Here is a 21,081-nt window from a genome sequence, read left to right on the forward strand (position 1 = left end):
TTGCAGAACTTGGGTGCAGAGAGAATGAAGTCGTGGTTTTGAGAGTGTGGTGTCTGTAAAAGACATCTGCAATCACACAGGGTAGACCACACCACTGAAAAAAGTGCATTCAGGAAAAGAGCAAACACTGCTGTGGGACATGAGCGGTCAGGGATCACACAGCAAGCTGGGGCAGAGGCCCTGCCTGGTCTTCTGTGTCAGGAGCAGTCTGTTGCCTTTGTCTAAGAACTGGCATCAACTTGACAGGAAGGTGCTCATTTCAAAACCATCAACTTGCCATGGGCAGTCACCACTCTGCCATGAAGTGCCTGAGAAAAGCAGTCATGATGGCACAGCAAGAAAGAGCAGCCCTTCAATCAGACAGCAAGTAGCTCTATTTGAGTGGCTACCAAAGGCATTGATTTCACTTCCCCACTAAGTGACCAGGGAGCACATTTGGCCACTCTGACACTCATCTTCACAAAATCCTCTTCCCAGCTTCTCATGGGACACACAGGAATTCTTCCATGTTCTCCAGAGGTCTGTGAGAAGACTGTTCTCCTCAACTTTTCAGAGACCAAGTTACACAAAGATAGCTGTTCTTCTGCACCTGGCTCACAGTCCTACTTGGGACTTGGGAAAGGGGAAGACTTCGGTGACTGGAGGGCCTCCCACTGTAACAGAACTGGCCTGGGGGCTTTCACAGCTTTGCTGCACACTCACCTCCCAGGCCCTGGCTCCTTCTTGCAAGGGAAGCTCAGTCTCTACAGTGGTTCCCAAACCAAAACTGAAGGGACAGAGAGGTTGCACTTCCTCAGTGTCGCCTCGCTGGAAACACTGAATAACAAAGGGTGAAGAACAACATCACATGAAGAACTGTAGTGCACACAGATAGCAATGTTCATATCTGCCTTTCGCCTTTGTGCTTCCTCCAAGACACTCAGCCAAGTCTTAACTTTGCAGCTCCTGAATCACGCCTGTAAACAGCTACTGAAACAAGGAATTAAAACTCCTTACGTCCCCAAGCAGCACTGGGGAGGTCTTTCAACTGACAGTAAGATGCCACAACAGACACAGGTGTCAGAGGCCATCCTGACAGCAACTCTCATCTTTTGTGCCATTTGCCAATGTGTTTGTCTCTCCGTTCTCTCTACAGGACTGTGCACTGTTTTCATTCCAAAGCGACCTGAAACCAACACGCTGCCATTGCCTACGCCTGGCAGAGGGTCTCTAAAGGACACAGTGTTTGCCATTTTAACTCAGACCAACGCTGCTGAGTTCTCGCTCTGCAACACGCAGGACAGCAGGTATGTTTAGTATTTTCCAGTGTCCTGTTTCCAACAGGCATTAAGGCTCCCAGGTCACAAGCAACCTAAAAAACTGGTGTCAGCTGTTTTTCACCCATGCCACAGTGCCTTTGCAGGCACCATTTACACCTGGACAGTGCCTGGTCCTCCTTGGGTGAGGACTACAGGATGGACTGGCACAGTGAGCTGGTGGCCAAGTCCCAAGGAGAAGTACAACTATGCTCTGTGTGTCAGATACTGTGCTTTCCTGTGGCTGCTTTCCTGGCTTTCTACACTCCATTGGAAAGCCACTGGTGAGCACAACAGCCCCAAACTACCCACAAACTACCCCAAACTTCCCTCTGCTTCTAGTTGAGTCAGGCAGCTGACAGGCTCTACTGAGAAGGAAAAAAGCACCAGGCAGTGTACATGTGGGAAGTGACACACAACACTTCCAACACGCAGCAATGTGATTTCACAGACGTATAGATGGGTTTCCTGGCAGCTCTGCAATATCATTCTCTTTCACAACTGAATGTAGTAATGTTTGTGTCCTCACCAGCAACACATTCCAAATGAGAACATCAAAACATTTCATTCAAGCTTGGAGATTCCTCTGGTTTACCATCCTTGTCTTCCTTTCCAGACCAAAACACCATGGGAAATGATACAATAGACTTCATCAACTTGCCCGATACAACAGCATTCGACTACAGTGATTCCACACTTTGTCCTGGAACTGAAGAAAAGCACTTTGCAGCAAAACTTTTGCCACCACTTTATTCTTTAGTAGTGATATTTGGCCTGACAGGCAACATGCTTGTTATCCTTATCCTGGTAAAATATAAGAGGTTGAAGAGTATGACTGACATCTACCTGCTCAACTTGGCAATTTCCGATCTGCTGTTTGTATTTTCTCTCCCTTTTTGGGCTTATTACGCAGTTCACGACTGGATTTTTGGGGAGGCGCTGTGTCGAATTCTCTCAGGTGTCTACCTCCTTGGCTTCTACAGTGGCATCTTTTTCATAATCCTGTTGACCCTGGACAGGTACCTGGGCATAGTGCACGCGGTGTTTGCTTTAAAGGCCAGGACAGTTGCCTACGGCACCCTCACCAGCATCATCACCTGGGCTGTTGCTGTTTTAGCTTCTGTTCCTGACACAGTATTCCACAAAACTCAGAAGGAAAGTTCACGTTATACTTGCAGTGCCCATTATCCACGTGATTCCACAATAAATTGGAAGTACTCCTTTATTTTAAGGATGAACATTCTGGGACTTATTGTTCCAATGCTCATTATGATCTTCAGTTACTCCCAAATTCTTCAAACATTATTGAGATCTAAGTGTGAGAAAAAACAGAAGGCAGTCAGACTTATTTTTGTGATCATGATCTTTTACTTCATCTTCTGGACACCATTCCATATTTCTTCTTTTTTGCATACATTTCATCGTTCATTTTTCACTCGAAATTGTGATATCAAAGGCCAACTGGAGAAAGCAATTCAAGTGACTGAAACAATCTCAATGATCCACTGCTGTGTCAATCCTGTGATCTATGCATTTGTTGGAGAAAAATTTAGGAAATATCTTCACGCCTTTTTCCGAAAGCACGTTGCAGCTCACCTTTGCAGAAAGTGTCCAAGTCTTTACAGGAAAAATTAGAAAGAGTCAGTTCCACGTTCACAGCATCCACTGCAGAGCACGACATCTCTACTGGACTGTAAAATTACATCAGAACATTAGTTAGTAAATGTTGCACCACTTGCTTTGCCTTAAGGACTGCCTGATGTTATTTAAGATCTTTATGTCGACCACTACTGAAAACTGTATGACCCTCAATTCTTGTGGTTAACTGTTCCCTGGAATTACAGCATTTCCCATTGTTAAACTAAGAGAATCAATGAGTTCTCCAGGAAATATTAATACCATACCTGTAGCACATCAAGATTTGAATGGTACCCAGAATAGTATGATTCTGTTTCTTTACAAAAATTCTATCCAGTGAGATTTACCCCGTGGAAATACAATATTGCAAAGAGTAAGGAGTAATAGGTCATCTCACAAGATCCATTTCTGTTATGTGAACACTGTAAGATAAACACTGGGAGGAAGCTTTGGGGATTGATCTACCTGTTTATTATTCAATATTAGTGAAGTACCTCTTGGAAATGTCTGTATTCTTTCTGCAACATGGTCAAGCATTTGATAAGGAGAGGCTTTTAGTTTTCTTCCTTTTTCCCTCCTACTCCTTATTTTCCCCATGCAAATAAAAGATGTTTAAAGAAAAAGGAATTTAAGCATTAATATGAGTTATATCAAGATAATATCCCTTCTCTGATAGGAGACTTGACTGACCTTTTTCTTACTGGGACCATTTAACCCAAGGGTTTATCAGTTAGCCAACAGTGTAGCCATTTTTGAACATAATCCTCTCAACTAGAGACTAAGTTATAGTATTTTGATTTTAGTTTTTTAATTTTATGTCTGCCATATCACTGTTCTGTTACTGATGTTTTCCAAAGTGGGCTGTTAATCAGCAACATTGTGATTTTTGTGGGTGAAATTTTTCATGTAACTGTACACACCAACTGCACGAGACGATGCCAGCCTAAAAAACATGAGCTTGTTTCTGACAAATCCAAGAAAAAAAACTTAACCAATAGAAGCACTTCAGCAAAGATCTACAAGGCCAGAATGAAAATTACCTCAGCATTTGCTATGCAAGATTCAGTATGAAAAAAACATCTGAAGGATTTTGGAGACTATGACACAGTACTGAGAGGAGGCCTTCCTAGTTCTGGACAGATAAATCAAGTGTGTAGAAGAAGAGTTTATGTGGCAACACATGACACAAGTGTGTCGGGTTAGGTTTCTGTATGAGACAAACATGCTCTTCACACATACAGTAAGTTTGATGGTTGGGATACACTTTTAGGAAGACAGTAGCCTTGGAACTGCAAAAGCAGCCAACTCCAGAGAAGTCATACTTGCTCTGTCTTCCCAGGAGAAGAGTGCCTCTAGCCAACTGGTGCCTCAATGAGAACTGCGTGGTGATTGAAGACGCAAGACCTTTAAGCTCCGTGTTGTTCTATGGCCATACACTTATTCCATTACTAGGAGTTTCCCTGTAAAAGAAAGTGCTATTCTAGGGACATGGTGCTAACAACGAAGAGGAAGGAGGGGCACAGCAGAGAGTTTCTTACTTCAAACTGTATGGAAGTGCAGGGGAGCACTCCTTAGGCAAGTGAGCTGTCCTTCCCTTTTTCTCCCCATTTATTTCAAAGGGCACTGCTCATGCATGTAAGGACTTGCTTATGGAAATCTGAGGTAAGGATACCAGAGGGGACTCCACACTACTTAACATTGTGCATGTGATGCAGATGTCTAAATTACAGCAAATCTCTTCAGGGTGCCTCAGTGAGGCACTCAGTAGAGAATAAGAAGTGCCTGGGGCAGAAGCAGACATAGGATTTAAATAGTCTCAGAGGAAGATTACCTGTCCAGCTGTAGAAGGACCTGGAAATGCCAACCTCTTAATTTAGGTATCACATGCCTTAATCTAGGTGGTGCAGACACTCTTCCCCCTATAGCCTTATAATGCCTAGGCACGTTTCTATTAGTTGTTAGCTCTTATCCTATCACCTGTTATTATCTGGCCCCATCAGCTGTTATTACCTGGCCACTACCTTGTGTGGTTTACAGCCAGACAGAAGAAATGAAAGACCAAAATCTACCCTCACAGTAAACTTTCTTGCTTGGAAATAATATTTTCTTTTATTTTGTACTTCTTATTGAAACAAAGCAAAAGCACCTTTTCAATATTAAAGCATAAATTAGTTCAGCGTAATACAAACTCTACTGTAACTGTGATATTACTACTGCTGTGTTCTATTTTAAATCATTATCTTTTTGGAATTAAGTCTCTTCCTGTTTTCATGTTAATGCAGTGAAATTAATAAAATCTGTATCTGGAAAATTGTATGTACTCTGTAGCCCATGTTCTCTTCTGTAAGCAAAAGGGCATTGGTTCTGCTCTCAGAGCGGAGGTGGAAAAAAGAGGCAGCCATGGGCTTAAACACTCTCAATACCACACTTCAAACCAAGCAAGCATAGAACTGCTTGCCCAGTCCAGAAGCTACTGCAGCTGATACACCTTTTATCCACCAGCAAGCTTGAGAAGAGTGAGCTACAATAGCTTTGGGGAATGTCTGTGGCCACAGATTTTAGATGAGTGAAATTTGGAGAAAGAGGGTTGTGTGTGCTATAAATAAGGAAAGAGAAGGAATAAAAAAGGGCAATAAAAGATGTCACTTTATTAATATTGGAATAAAGACAGGATTCTCCATAGACTTTCTGCAGCCAATTTCAGATCTTCTTGCACTGTCTAGAGTGACCCCAGCCAAGCCATGTGCCTGATCTCCCAAGTTCTATGTGTAAGGGACTTAAGCGCTCAGTATGAAAGTACGAAAATATGCTGCTCCTTTACCATGTAATTCTCCCTGCTTCATTGTACCCATTCCTTTTTTCAGCCTATGATCCATACCTCCTCATATCCCCTGCACACTCTCCTCATCTGTCCACCATGGGATAAGCCAAATTCTATACCCACTCCTGTTTTTCTCTGATTTTGATTTTATGTTTTTTGCTGGCAGAAGCATAAATAAACTAAACCTAAAGATTAGCTTATTATTATGTGCTCATTGGTTTTTCATTGTAGCTTTGCACTGAGGTATGCAGGGCTCTAGATAGCTTTGTGGCAGTTTTTGAGTCTTAATTGGTCAGATGTGGCTGCACCCTAGTATAGTTACAGGCCAGGTAGCCTCAAATTAGCAGACTGGTTACAGTGGGATGGAGCTACTCATGGGGAAGGTTTAATATGATTCACAGTCCCTATGAAAGAGAACACAAGTTACCTTGGTTCTAGAAATTTTACATACTGGAGGAAAATACTCCATAACTCAAGGTCTGCAGTGAAAAAACATTGAGATGAAGATACAATGTGTATGTGAGAGCTAGAGATGCAGGCAGATATACAGAAACTGCGTGAGGAACTAGAGGTATGCTAAGAAAATGGCGAGGATTTGCAAATATGCCACGATTGTAACTACAGTAGAGAAGAAACTAACACAAGGAAGAACCACTGCAGTGTTTGTGAGGCATCTGAGCTGCTCTGGTGAGATATTGAGGAAACAAAAGCAAGCATTTGAGATAGTGTGCAAGTAGCACCAGAACATCAAACAGATTGAAGACAAGACCTCTGTGAACTCCACAAGTAAATTGTTGCTTTACAGTAAATGTTGAACAGCTAAGTGGAAATTGTTGCAAGTTCAAAACTTTTGGAACTGAACTTCTGAAGGGGTAATGTGTTGACTGGGCTTCCAGCATGCTTATGAAAAGACTGTCTATGTGCCATGGACAGGTGCATGTGCACAGCCCCGAAACCCATCACACAGTTTAGTTTATGCACCGAACAGGACACTGTCTGACCTTCCTGTTAGGAGATGCTTCTGTCACATCCAGAAACATGTAGGGAGAAATGTCTCACACAGCAAAAGATCAACTCTGCCAGTGGTCAGGCAGACTTCCTAAGGGGCAAAAGGAAACATAGCAGAAGTGCATGTATGGTATTGGTGAGTGCTGAACAGTGCTCACAAGCAACCACCAGATTTATAATCACTGCCATTAGTTTGTCTGTAATAAGTATATGATGTACGAACATAGATATAATAAAACTTCCAGTACATAGGCAACCAGTACATAGGGATGTTCCTGCCATAAGACTTTCTTGTTTGTTAATCCAACTGTAGCCTTATGTGTACATATTTTACATAAGATAAACATAAATGGGATATAAGGGAAGAGGAGTAAATGAAAATGGATAAACGGGAAAAAGTAACAGCAAAAAAGGAAAGAATGACTTTATTAGGTCTAACAGAGGCTAATAAATCAATATAATAAAGTAATGGGAAGACCAGAGGTAAATACTTTCAGCAGAATATTCAAAGGTTTAGGTGAGTATGAGAGACTTTCAGCTCTGAAGCTCCAAAAGTGTTTTGTAAGTTTGTATAACTGCTAAGAGGTTTGTAAGTCTGGTGACAGCGAGAGCAATCTCGGTTTGAGTGTCTGAAGTCTGAAATGACTGATCCTGGGAAGGTGGGACCCCAACCCTGAGGTGGAGGAGGTCAGCATTATGAGAAACACAGGTCAGTATGCAAAACTGCACAAACCTCCAAGTGACGCTCAGCTTTACAGAACTGTCTACAAGATTATGCCAGTAGGATGCTATCCTTACAACATGAAACACACAACCTGTCCTGATACCAGACCTTTAGAATGGAATAGAAACCAAATGGACAGAAGTAAAAGAGCCATTTGAACATAACTTTCGGGGTTGCTAATATAAGCTATGCACAATTACAGACTATATGTAATCTTTGGCACCCAAAAGTACTTTCTCGTTCCTGGGTTCTGGAGTTGTCCTGAATATGGGTTTTTTCACCTGGTGTGCAAGAAGCCAGTTCACACACACAGAGCTGAGGTATTTGCTTCTTTCATATCTGCACAGAGATGGGTGCTAGGTGGTAAATCCACAAAGCTAGCACACTTTCAGTATGCCACGTGCTCATTTCTATACATTTCAAACAATAAAAATCCAACATTTCCCATAGAGATAACAACTTAAAGCTGGAGTCCTTGTCTTAGCATTCTCTCAGCTCCATTTAAAGATACAGTGTACGCTTACTTTACCCTGCATGCTCTGTGAAGAAGGGGTTTTTGTGAATAAGGAGTGATCACAGCCTATAGGTGGGTACTTAACTATGTTAATGACTAAGCACTAAGCTCAAGCAGACTTCTTCTTTGGCTTTAGCAACAGTTTCGTTTCCTTTGTATTTTGATTTAGTGTCCTCTTGTTCTTATTTCTTGACCCACAGCTCTTTGTTCCTGCAGCTTTGATTATTCTGCTGTTTTTCAAAAGTTCTTTTATTTCACCTGTACTATACTTCAGTGAATTTTCAACCCTCTCAAGGTATTTTATTTCAATACCAGCACATACCTTGCCATTGTACAGACTCCATTCATCCTTTCTGTGACCTAGTATTCACCGGGAAGAAATTTGGTATCATTAGGTGATTTTCCTAACCTGCCTGATAAAAAGTCCAGGATTTACATGTACAATGAGGAGCATTTCCAATGTACAGTTCTGATAGCCCCAAACACAACCTCTAGACCTAGAATTTGTGTAGTATAAATGTACTCAAAAGAGCCTGAAGTGTGAGAATTAAAGGCCTATGTAAAAATGAGATTCTGAGAGCTGAAAATTTGTGAAATGCTTAACTGTGACCCAAAAGTAAAGTCTGTTGTACTATGACAAGCCCTTATCTATAAAAAACAGGCAGCATACATCAGAAGCCTGGATAAAAATAGTAGAAGGGAGCAACATTCTCCTCCTCCTCACTGCATGAGGAAACAGTTGGTTCAGTAAGAGCAGGTTGGAGAAAGCCAAAACAAAAATAACACTATGACAATGAAATTAATATGTGCTGCAATGTACAATTATGTATGAGCAAGATTTACAAGAGAGAAACAAACACAGAACCTAAGAATATTAGGGGGGAAAAAATCCCCATTGTCCTTCTTGCCAGTAAACAACCATGTGAAGAAGTGTTAATTCAGATTAGAAATGCTTATGCCTCAAAGAGTTTGTTGTTTGTAACCCAGCTTCCTTTACATCTATGTGTAAAATGTTTTGCTTGGTTTTTTTCACTAGTCTCCATGATAGAAATCTTTAGGTGTGGTACATCGTATTTTTTTCCCTGTTTTCCTCAGAAGAATACACCTCACAGATGCTAAGACTGGGTATGATTGTTACGGTGGCAGCAAAAGTTTAGTCACTAGAACTTGAAAATCTTAAAGAAAAAGCTGATAAGTATAAATACCCTAAGCAATAAAGCAGTTTTAGCTGAATGTCTTTAATCAGCCTCTTCAAAACAATTTCATGTTACTCATGAATTAAAGTATATGCCAATACTAACCTAATTTGGACATATTGAATATTCTGTTATGAATAGAACAAGTAACAGCACACTCTGTGTTCACTTGTCTTCATTAGACCTCTTCTCCAAATGAAAAGGATTAATATGCTTTGCTGTAGTTAGAGACTTTTAAAAAGTGTTGTGCACTATCATATCGTGTTTACCTAAGAAAGGTATTTGTTGTTCTGTCCCAGGACTCTTTTTTCCCCAAGTCTTTTTTCTTCAGAGGGTGCAAGTTTGCAATAAATTGAATGGAAACTATTAGTTGCATTTTCAGATTTCTGTACCCACAAATCTACTTGATGACATTTGTGTGTCACACTAGTACATGAGCTTTTGGTATGCTCCTAGCAGACATGTCAGTACTGGTGGAGACCTGACAGAAATGACAATATCTCCTTGTGGGAGTGCCATACCACTTAGATACCAGATAATTCAATGTGATGGTCTGATTACTGTGAAGATGCATCATACAATTAGTCATTAGATAGAAGAGATTGACAAATGTAGTTTGATTTGACAGCGTATGTGACTGCACACTTGCTGAGTACATCAACTTGAGCCTCACAGGTGAGGAACAAAACTCACTTCCATTTCCAAGAATGTCTTTATGGAGAGAATGAGTATCACATCACTGAAAATAACTTCTCCTTATGTCTGAATGTAAAACCATAATAGGTAAAATTCAAAGCTACACCAATCCACTGAATTATTACTTTTATTACTGAACAATAGCTTCAATTTTTTGGTAAAATTATGAGGTTCACCTGTAGGTAAAGATTCTTAAAATCCACTGTTACTCACAACAAGAAGTAGTGCGCTTTTTCAACAAGATGTTGGGCAAGGGATTGAGAAAAGCTGAAAAATCTGATTGGTAACAACACGTGCTGCTTGCATTGTCCCTGCCTCAGTGTTCACACCCACTAGACAGAGGCAATCTGAAGGCAGCAGGGAAGAGGAGGTGAGACAGCATTAAGATGGCCAGTCCCAGGCTGGTGTGATGGAGCTTCAGACTGGATGGGAGACCAGCTCTTGCTGGGCCCATGGAGAGAGACTGAGAGGAGTAGGGGAGCAGGGAAAGAAAGATCCCAACAGCACTGATGAAAAGCTTACCACCAGCACCCCAGTGCCCCACAAACAGCACAAGGGGCCGGGGCTTGCCTACAGCCACATGTAAGACCCGATCAAATCTGGTTTCCCAGCAGCCCTGCTTATCTGTTGCTTGTGTAGAGCTAATTGTACCTATCCCGCAGGTGTGGATAATAAAGTCACAGCCTAGGCACTTGCTGCCAGAGTGAGCCCAGTATTTGGGCTGCCAAGTGTCCAACAATGCACACTCACTCTGGGGAGTCCCTCATTTGGCTGTAAGATGCAGCTGGTGAGCAGACCAAGAGCATTACCCTTATTCAGCTGCTATATCCCTGAGTGACAGAGGCCCTCTGTTGGTGTGCAATACCTTGAATCAGTAAATAAAATGCCCCGCTATGCCTGCTGATCAGACTGAGTCGTGAGAACAAAAAGCTATAATCAACAAAATCAGATTACTAAAGCCAATCAATCTGTGGGAACAAGGGACTATTTCTGAAGACCAGCCTATCACAGACCTTAGTTTTAAGTTGCTGTTGTTCAAATGATGGGGTCAAGTTTTATGGGAGCATGTTTCAGAACCAGCAACAGGTTTAAAACTGTTTCCCCTGTTCCTATAGTGTGATATTAGGAAAGGTTTTAGAGTCTTCAGTGGGTTCAATAGCACATAACAAGCAACAAACAACAAAGCAGGCTTCATAAAGGAATACTTTAAATGTCTGTTAATTTTAGTATGTAGACTGATTAGGAATTATACATTGAAAAATTAATTTGACACAATACCTTGTTTGAGAATTATAGGAATTCATTATAAAATTGAATTTTTTTTGCCAGAAAAGTTTGGCAGTAATTGGGAGCTTGTTTTAGGTGTAGTCGAAACATTTTCAGAGGCAGCTCTTTCCACTGACTGTGTAGAGGGGTCGAGTGTAGTCCATCAAGCAAGGTAGTGTGAATATACCCTTAGAATACCCTACAGGGTCATTAGTTTTGACCCTGTGACTCCAGCCTTTAAAGAACTCATTGGAACAGCTAATCTATTTGTCTTATGGAATAAAGATTAATCCCTCATGCAAAGAAGGGTTGACAAGGAAAACAGGGTGAGCTTTTAGCTTTCTTAGTGTCTCCCCCCAAAATCTGAGATGTAACTCAGAAACTGTGATTCCCTTGACTTCTGTTAAGGAATAGCAGTATCCAAAGAAAGACATCTCCACTGTTCTTTTGGCATTTTAAAATCTTAAGGATACTAAGAACTGAGTGCAGAAAAGACATCCCTTTAGTGCCTTCAATAGGTTGATAGGATGAAATACTCCAGAATCCTCCAAAGAGATGTCAAGGGGAGGAGGGGGTATCTTCTCAGGGTTTCTCTCTCAGGGGCTCTCAAGTGTCTGGTAAGACACAGTCTTTTTCTTGCTTTTTGTGTATCTTTCCTACCTCCTGTGTGGTTTCTTTGATGTCCAAGAAGGATCTAAAAATCTGCTTACGGTGCAGCTTCAGTCTAACTCTGAAAACCACCAGAATCAGAGACAAGGAAAGAAAGTGACATGACATCAGATTTTATCAGGCTTTTTTGAAACTTAATTCCAAAAACTAAGCAACAGTGCTGTTTTAAAAGGTCAAACTCACTATATAGACTAAGTCATGGTCTTACGAGAGGCATTAAAATAAAAAACATAGTCCAGAAGGCCAGGTTAAAGAAAAATACAATCAGTCAAATTTCTCAAAATATAAGGACTGCAACTCAGACCAAGACAAAGAAAGTGCAGGTAATTCTGAATAGAAGCATGAACTTTATTTAAAAGCTCCACTTTTTGTTAAGGGACAGAAAAACATAAATGAAATTTAATGATTAAAAATGTAAAGGGATGAATCTCATGTAAACTGTTTTTGATCAAAGACATTAGCTAAAAGAAAAAGATAAAGTAACGAAATAAACCCCTTTTTCTAGACTTACATCTGTGGGTTGTGAAACTTTGAGTTCAGCTCCTTGGAGGATCCTCTACAATTTCAACATCTCTGCACATCTCGCAGAGCTAGAAAAGTAACATCTGATGACCCATTTTTAGAAAAAGAGAACCAGAGAACTGCTCCTTCATTTTTTTTAAATGAAAACAGATATTTTTTTTGCTAGAAGTTTTCAAACCGATACATCCTTCTTCACGCAGGAAGAGGTGTTTTTGACCTTCGTCTTGTGACTGACAAATCAGTTTAGCATTACTCCTGTTGTAATAATACAAGACATCACTTGCTCTGTAAGATATATGGTAAGTCATTTTTGCCTCTTTCTTTTCTTTTTTCCTTTTTTTTTTTTTTTTTTTGACTTTAGTAGCTGTTAAGGTAGTTTGAAGCCTGAAGTGAAAAATACTAGTGGAATCTTGCCAGTGTATTCATCTTTAAACTTACCCTGGGGAAATGTATAGGATATGTTAAATGGAATACAGTATTTTTAAAAAGCAAAATCACTGGAAGACTTGAGCAGATGATCCAGGTAAGCCAAGAAATAAATATCTAGAGATTGAGCTGAGTAAGAAGTATAATGGAGTGTGCCTCTCTGATTTTTTTCCCTGAAAATTATGTGCAATGTTGGAAATACAGATTTTAAAACTGTTACGTAAGATAAAACAGTTTATTTGAGTCAAGAGTACTTATTCTTCTCCTAGGATGACTACAGAAAATCCAGTGTTGTATTTTAGACACTCTGACTCATGGATCCTGTTTACATGCATCATAGCTTAGCATTTTACCTCCATTTGCTACAGCTTTATAATTATTATTATTTTATAGCACTATGCAAATTAACTGAAACTCACTTTAATAAAATCTTTGCCTCTTTTAAAACAGAAAGCTGTGACTTGAAACTCAGCACAAAACAGTGACATGAGTTTGCTCATCTTTTCTATGGTGAGCCTTTCTCTTGAAAACTGCATGTCTGCTAGTCTCAAGCAGAGCAACAGAGACTAGCAGATTCATACAGCAGATTGTGGGGTTCTAGAAATATTGCATTTATCTAAACTGTATTCAAAATAATATAGACCTCTTTTCTTCAGAGATTTTCATGGACTATATTTTTGGGTTTTTTTAATGCTCAGGAAACATAAGCCCAGTCAGATCCCTCTAGTTGGATAAACAACCTAGGCTGATTAACCCAGTGAAGCATTCTAGCCAGTGGCCAACATTGTTTCCTAAACCATCAAGATTATAGGATAAAGCACAAACCCCTTTACAGTTCCTTTTTCTGGTTTCCAAATTAGTATCTGCAGTTTCCATTGTCAGCATGTGCTGGATAGTATACACAATCCAGAGTAGCAAGTACTTTTGCAGAGAGGCTTCTGAAGCAAAGGCTAGGCTAGAGGAATAGGGCTCGGGTAGCAGAAGGAACCTCTCAGAGGGGAGACTATGATTTAAGCACGCAAAGAGGGTTGTAAAGGAGAAGATAAGATGCAGGGAAGATGTGGCTGTCATTCCAATAAGGACAATGAAAAGCAGAGATGCCATTGAGACAGCAGTTAGCAGTAAGAAGGGGCTGTTGCAAAAAGAATTATCACAGTAATATCAAGGCAGCATTTTGCAATGGTATTTGCATGAAACCTGTCAATCACATACTCATAAAATCCCACTCTGGGTTTATGACTAAGGTGTTTTTCATACCCATTTTTATTCACGAGCTTCCTGCTGGTGCAAAATGAGCAAGACAGGAAGTGGTGGGTCTGGCACTGTGTAGCAGCCAGTCCCTCACCTCATAATCCCAGTAGACACTATAGCTACTGGCACGTAGTAAATGAGGATATTTAGCTACAGGTAGTAGCAGGAACATACTGTCAGGGTATGCAACATGGATCTAGCAGGTCTAGCTGAAGGGAATATCAAATATTTACATGGTGCTCAAGTCTCATCATATTTTGAAATAAAGAAGTTAATGTTTTGGACCAAATAGTGTTTTATAAAGGTGACTTTTTTTTTTTTTTAAAGTGTTGCTGAAAGCATTTAAGAAATATAAGCCCTTAGATACTTTAAAATCAGCTTATTTACTGGCAACAGACTGGAGCCACAGCCACTTCCTTTACCAACAAAACCATTATCTCTGTATTGTAATAACTATGTAGTTAGTATGGCTGTGGAAAAAAACTGTTTCACAGAGATTGCCAGCATTTTCTAAAGATGGTCTTTGTGGAGTTTGACAAAACTTATCTTCTCCAAGAAGTTGATTGTGGGCAAAGCTGAGATCTTAACTGTTACAATTTGCTGATTTTCTCTTGTTCCTTGTTCTCCAGAAGAAAAGTTTACACCACACTCAGCATGCCAAACTACTGTCTGAATATGGATGTCCTCATTATTGTATGGAGCAGTGTTAACAGCCAGACTCAAGAAGAACTTGGGGAAGAAGGTTTGCAAAAGCAACACTTTTTGTTTACAAGATGCAGATTTTGCTCCAATAAAGCTTCCTCTTTTGGAGCAGATTCATGTCTGCACTGTATAGCATAAGAATCTCCATCAGGAGTTGGCAGCAGAACCTCATTTGTAAGATTACAGGGAAGTGAAAAAAGACCTATCAAAGAGCCCTTTCTCCAAGACATCAGCTTAGGTTTAGCTAAATTAACCACTTTGACACAGATTAAGGACATTAGAATGCTAAGAGATCAGTTTTTTACAGCAGAAAATAGTCCTTTCTCCGGAACACTTTTGTTGACAGACACAAAGAGATGCTTTGGGGATTTCACAGCCTCTAAGTCAGAATGGCCAACCACCAGCTTCTATCAAAAAGCAGATCAAAGGCCTGTCTCTGTGTCACTCCAGCCACAGCCTGAGTTTCTTCAGTTACATTTAGTCTTGCAGAACTTGGGTGCACAGAGAATGAAGTCGTGGTTTTGAGAGTGTGGCGTCTTTAAAAGACATCTGCAATCACACAGGGTAGACCACACCACTGAAAAAAGTGCATTCAGGAAAGGAGCAAACACTGCTGTGGGACATGAGCGGTCAGGGATCACACAGCAAGCTGGGGCAGAGGCCCTGCCTGATCTTCTGTGTCAGGAGCAGTCTGTTGCCTTTGTCTAAGAACTGGCATCAACTTGACAGGAAGGTGCTCATTTCAAAACCATCAACTTGCCTTGGGCAGTCACCACTCTGCCATGAAGTGCCTGAGAAAAGCAGTCATGATGGCACAGCAAGAAAGAGCAGCCCTTCAATCAGACAGCAAGGAGCTCTATTTGAGTGGCTACCAAAGGCATTGATTTCACTTCCCCACTAAGTGACCAGGGAGCACATTTGGCCACTCTGACACTCATCTTCACAAAATCCTCTTCCCAGCTTCTCATGGGACACACGGGAATTCTTCCATGTTCTCCACAGGTCTGTGAGAAGACTGTTCTCCTCAACTTTTCAGAGACCAAGTTACACAAAGACAGCTTTGCTTCTGTGTGTGGCTCACAGTCCTATTTGGGACTCAGGAAAGGGGGAGGCTCCGGTGACTAGAGAGGCTGATATCAAAGTCACAAGGCTTTGTCTGCTCTCACTTTAACAGAACTGGCCTGGGGGCTTTCACAGCTCTGCTGCACACTCACCTCCCAGGCCCTGGCTCCTTCTTGCAAGGGAAGCTCAGTCCCCACAACAGTCCCCACAACAGTCCCCAAACCAAAAGTAGCCATGGCTCTGAATATATTCATCATTCCTCTGCTTCTGGTTCAGTCAGGCAGCTGACAGGCTCTACTGAGAAGGAAAAAAGCACCAGGCAGTGTACATGTGGGAAGTGACACACAACACTTCCAACATGCAGCAATGTGATTTCACAGACGTATAGATGGGTTTCCTGGCAGCTCTGCAATATCATTCTCTTTCACAACTGAATGTAGTAATGTTTGTGTCCTCACCAGCAACACATTCCAAATGAGAACATCAAAACATTTCATTCTCCTTGCTGCCAAGCTTGGAGATTCCTCTGGTTTACCATCCTTGTTTTCCTTTCCAGACCAAAACACCATGGGAAATGATACAACAGACTTCACCGACTTGCCATATACAACAGAATTCGACTACAGTGATTCCACACCTTGTCCTGGAACTGAGGAAAAGCACTTTGCAGCAAAACTTTTGCCACCACTTTATTCTTTAGTAGTGATATTTGGCCTGACAGGCAACATGCTTGTTATCCTTATCCTGGTAAAATATAAGAGGTTGAAGAGTATGACTGACATCTACCTGCTCAACTTGGCAATTTCTGATCTGCTGTTTGTATTTTCTCTCCCTTTTTGGGCTTATTACGCAGTTCACGACTGGATTTTTGGGGAGGCGCTGTGTCGAATTCTCTCAGGTGTCTACCTCCTTGGCTTCTACAGTGGCATCTTTTTCATAATCCTGTTGACCCTGGACAGGTACCTGGCCATAGTGCACGCGGTGTTTGCTTTAAAGGCCAGGACAGTTGCCTACGGCACCCTCACCAGCATCGTCACCTGGGCTGTTGCTGTTTTAGCTTCTGTTCCTGGGATAGTATTTCACAAAACTCAGGAGGAAAGCTCAGGCTACACTTGCAGCGCTTATTATCCATCAGATGACAGAGATGTATGGAAGAAATTCCTGACTTTAAAGATGAACATTCTGGGACTTCTTGTTCCAATGTTAATTATGATTTGCAGCTACACACAAATAATAAAGACATTACTGCAATGTAGGAATGAGAAGAAACATAAAGCAGTCCGGCTTATTTTCATTATCATGATTATCTACTTTGTTTTCTGGGCACCATACAACATTTGCATTCTCCTGCGTGACTTTCAAGTTGCGTTTTCCATCACTACTTGTGAAGGCAATAGTCAACTGCACAAAGTAATCCAGGTGACAGAAACAATCTCAATGATCCACTGTTGCATCAACCCTGTGATTTACGCCTTTGCCGGAGAAAAATTTAGGAAATATCTTCACAGCTTTTTCCGAAAGCAGATTGCATCCCGCTTCTCTAAATACTGTCCTGTTTTCTATGTTGACACAGCTGAGAGAGCTAGCTCCACCTACACACAGTCTACTGGAGAACAAGAGGTTTCTGCTGCATTGTAAATTGTGTCTAGTGAAAGACTGGAATTGACTCTTGTGAAATCAAGTCTGTTATAAAAGCCTGCAAAATCTGTCCTGGATATTGGCTCTAAGGCAGCTGCAAAAAAAAAAAATAAATCAAAGAATACATACCAAAGCTTGCATTTGCTCATAGATTTGGGTATTTGTAAATAAATGAAAAGGATGTATCACCTTAGCTACTTAGGTACACAAATGTGGGATTCTGTAGGGAAAAAATGTTCTCTTTGTGAATGTAAAATTATAGTTTCATATAAAGAAAACCACACAAAGATTGAGGGCCTGAACTAGCAGTCTCATAAACTGATTTTTTGAAGCCATCTAGTGGTTAGAAATTTACACTGGTTCTTTGGAAACATCTCTTGACTGTATGTTACACAAGATACCTCACTCAAGTCAGTCTCAGTCACATTTTTTACTAGTTATGTATCTCTGTAAACAATGCTAAATTACTGAGGTCTGTGATACAAAATCTTAATGAGTGGTATGGAAAATTTCATACACTTAGAGCAGACTTTGATATTTCAAGGTGTATTTTCCTTTGTGTATGGTTGAGTACTAACCTCAGATCTTTTTCGTAATAGTTCTAACTAGTAGGGATGGATAACTGAGTGACCTTGATATTTCAGAAAGTACTCTTTTAATCATCTGCTATTCATACTAAAAAAGCTAACATAATGTCCTATCATTGATCACAAAATCAGTGTGGTAACCATATTTTAAAAATAAAGTATTGCACATTGAGCTTTAACCAGGTTAGATATAACAAGAAAAAATTACTCAAAAGGGTTTTAGCTTTTTAGTGCAGTGATTTTGCTTGCCATTTTTCTAGCCTACATAAGAGAAAAACTTTAAAATAAGAAATTAATGCAGTCGCAATGGCTGCAAAACCACAACAGCATTAGAGGTGTGAAAATGATTCCTGAACAGGGTTGACATAGATGTTTTTAGAGATATAAGCGTATGTTATAATCATTTATCAAAACATCTGAATAAGTAAAAATATTCCCTATTCTACAGATTCAAGGGCATAGAGGATCTCTTTTTTGTTTTAGAAGCAAGTATCATTTGGGGGCTATGACAATGTTTTTTTCCTGCCATTTATGAGTTTCACGGAGTGTAAAAACTTCCATAACTGATGGTTAAATATAACTGATTCTCCATAAAGTTCAGAACCTGTAAAGAATGTGAATACATAGAAAACATAAAATAAATATGGGGCTACTCAAGTGCTTAAGAACATACTATAATCATGCTTTGATTTCAGCCATACCATAATCATGCTATTAATTGATTTTGGCCAAGTTCTCCTTTCTAGCATTTCTAATATTTCCCCTAACACATATGGTATTGGACAAATTTGGAGACAGGAAATTAAAAGTGAATGTTTTGTTTGCTGTTCTTATCCAGCAAGGTAATTTCTGATTCCCAACCTCTCTAAACCACCTTTTAAATAATTTTCAAAGAAACAAAAGTTTCAAACTGTCCCAGAGAGATTTTAAAGTGCCAAGTGCTTGTGAAAACAGGAAGTGAAATAGACAAAACTTTCTTATCAAACCAATTGTTTTTAATTATTCAATTTTGTCATATTAAGCACCCCTTGTGAATTATACCCTTATGGGAAGTGTACCAGAAGTATACCGCACCTTCTAATTTACAAGATCTTCAGCTGCATACTCTAAGACCCTGAGCATTAATTACTTTTGTATATGGTTTTAAAATGGGTAAATATATCAGCATAAGCAGAAATTGGGCAATTTCAGCATATAATGACATATGCATTTATTTTTAAAAGAAATATGAAGCTACATGCAGGAACTTCCAGAGTGTTTGCCTTTTTTATTTTTTTTTTTTTACTTTTAAAATGACTTTATGAAAACAATTTTATGTTTTATTCTGCTCTTGACAAGAACTTTCATTTGGCTTTTTCTTTCTCTGGAGGGCTCTGATGCCAGACAGGGTATGTATCTTCACCATCCCTGCAGGAAAAAAGTGCAACAACCAAACATGCTTGAACACGCTGACAAGCTGTCTGAGAGGAATGTAAAAAAGCAGCCCTGTTCTTTTGCAGTGTTCTCTTATACATCACGGATTTTTCCAAACAACAAGCAGCCTCCAGAGGAAAGAAGTGGGACTTTGAGATTAGTGGCCCAGTGGATCAGCACCTTTCCAAGAGTTTCTATTCCTTCACTGAGAAGGCACCACATTTCAGCAAATAAAATCAAACCAGACTTCAGCAGTAAACTGTGATCCACATTCAAGGAGATAATTGAAAACACAGTATTTGATAGCACTGCTGGTACATTCAATTAAGGACTCTGCCAATAACTGTAATAATATTTTGTATTATACAATCCATTAAAGTTGGTTAACTTTTGTGTGTTTGACTTCTTGATCCTTTTACCACCAGCACTAACACCACCCCCCCTTTCTCCTTACTTTTTCGAATAGCCCAGAAGACTGAAAAAGGAAGATAAATTCCTACAAATAACAATAAAAGAGCAGGCAGGACAAATTCAGAGTTTTAAAAGTGGACTAAAAACCAGCATCATCAAATAACAGAGGACCATCTTATCACTAATAATCTAATAATAAGTATGTTATTTTGGTTTTCATTATATTCAGTTTTGTTTACCTTTGTTTTACAGATGGGAAAAGCATTTTCTCACACTATTCACACCAGTCCTAGGTGACTAATATCAAGCATTTTTAAAAGACATAAGCATACAGAAAAATTTTGATGTGTTTAGAGATGGAAAGGCTAACATCTAACAGCTACAGTGGACTTGTGCACAGTTCACTGGACTTCCCTTCAGTTCATAAGATTACGGTGCCATCATGTGGCCTCACTGTAAGGTTTCAATCTAAGAAACATGCACTACCCCATCAGAGCTTTTGGTGCTTTCCTTTTTTGAAACATTTTTTATGAGGAATTTCTTCATAGAAGGGGTGATTAGACACTGGAATGGACTGCCCAGGGAGGTGGTGGAGTCACTGTCCCTGGAGGTGTTTAAGGAAAGACTGGATGTGGCACTTAATGCCATGGTCTAGTTGACATGGTGGTGTTCAGTCATAGGTTGGACACAATGATCTTGGAGGCCTTTTCCAACCTAATTGATTCTGTGATTCTGTGATTTATTTTCTTAAGAGGATCTTCTAATGGAATGACTTCTCCCACTATGGGCATTATCAGTATTATGCAAACAGCAGCAAGCCTTAGAGAACATTCGTGGCCACTAAGAATGGAATGGAGGTCCACTGGATGCATGGGCCAGGTGACCCTTTAATGACACCCTTTAATGACACCCTTTAATGACACAGGCAGATGTTACGGTGCGATGTGGGAGTAGTGACACTTATTTTAGTTCCTGAGCAAGTTCCAGGTTCCAGCCACCTGCTCTGGAGGGAGAGCATTTGACATTCTTGCCCAGAGCTTGGAAGCTACATGAATGAAAGTGAAGTGCAAGGTCCTATACATGGGTTGGGTTGTGGCAATCCCAGACACGCCTACAGATTGGACAGAGAAGTGATTAAGAGCAGCCCTGTGCAGAAGGACTTGGGGGCGACGGTTGATGAAAAACTCAACATGAGCCGGCAATGTGCACTCACGACCCATAAAGCCAACCAAATCCTGGGTT

At 40.3% G+C, this 21,081-nt stretch overlaps 2 protein-coding genes across 3 annotated transcripts; both read left to right on the forward strand.

The window, feature by feature from the left end:
• The first annotated feature begins 1,148 nt into the window (after positions 1 to 1,148).
• LOC135422252 (C-C chemokine receptor type 5-like) lies at positions 1,149 to 3,857 on the forward strand. The gene is given in 3 exon segments (XM_064671329.1): positions 1,149 to 1,286; positions 1,912 to 2,913; positions 2,916 to 3,857. Coding segments are annotated over 2 exon segments (1,068 nt in total). The 5' UTR covers positions 1,149 to 1,286; positions 1,912 to 1,922; the 3' UTR covers positions 2,993 to 3,857.
• On the forward strand, positions 1,174 to 19,819 carry LOC135422237 (C-C chemokine receptor type 5-like). 2 transcript variants are annotated; one of them, XM_064671314.1, is made up of 2 exons: positions 1,174 to 1,286; positions 16,347 to 19,819. In XM_064671314.1, exon 2 carries the CDS (start codon positions 16,358 to 16,360, stop codon positions 17,426 to 17,428), a length of 1,071 nt encoding a protein of 356 aa, XP_064527384.1. In that variant the 5' UTR covers positions 1,174 to 1,286; positions 16,347 to 16,357; the 3' UTR covers positions 17,429 to 19,819. The 2 variants fall into 2 exon arrangements, with proteins under 2 accessions (XP_064527384.1, XP_064527391.1); XM_064671321.1 differs by lacking the exon at positions 1,174 to 1,286 and adding an exon at positions 12,435 to 12,648.
• Positions 19,820 to 21,081: the final 1,262 nt, after the last annotated feature.

Source organism: Pseudopipra pipra, chromosome 1 (genome assembly GCF_036250125.1).
Source record: "Pseudopipra pipra isolate bDixPip1 chromosome 1, bDixPip1.hap1, whole genome shotgun sequence".
Lineage (NCBI taxonomy): Eukaryota > Metazoa > Chordata > Aves > Passeriformes > Pipridae > Pseudopipra > Pseudopipra pipra.

What these genes read in the sequence shown, in the direction of transcription:
- LOC135422237 (XM_064671314.1), top strand. Translation starts at nt 16,358, where the DNA reads ATGGGAAATGATACAACAGACTTCACCGACTTGCCATATACAACAGAA.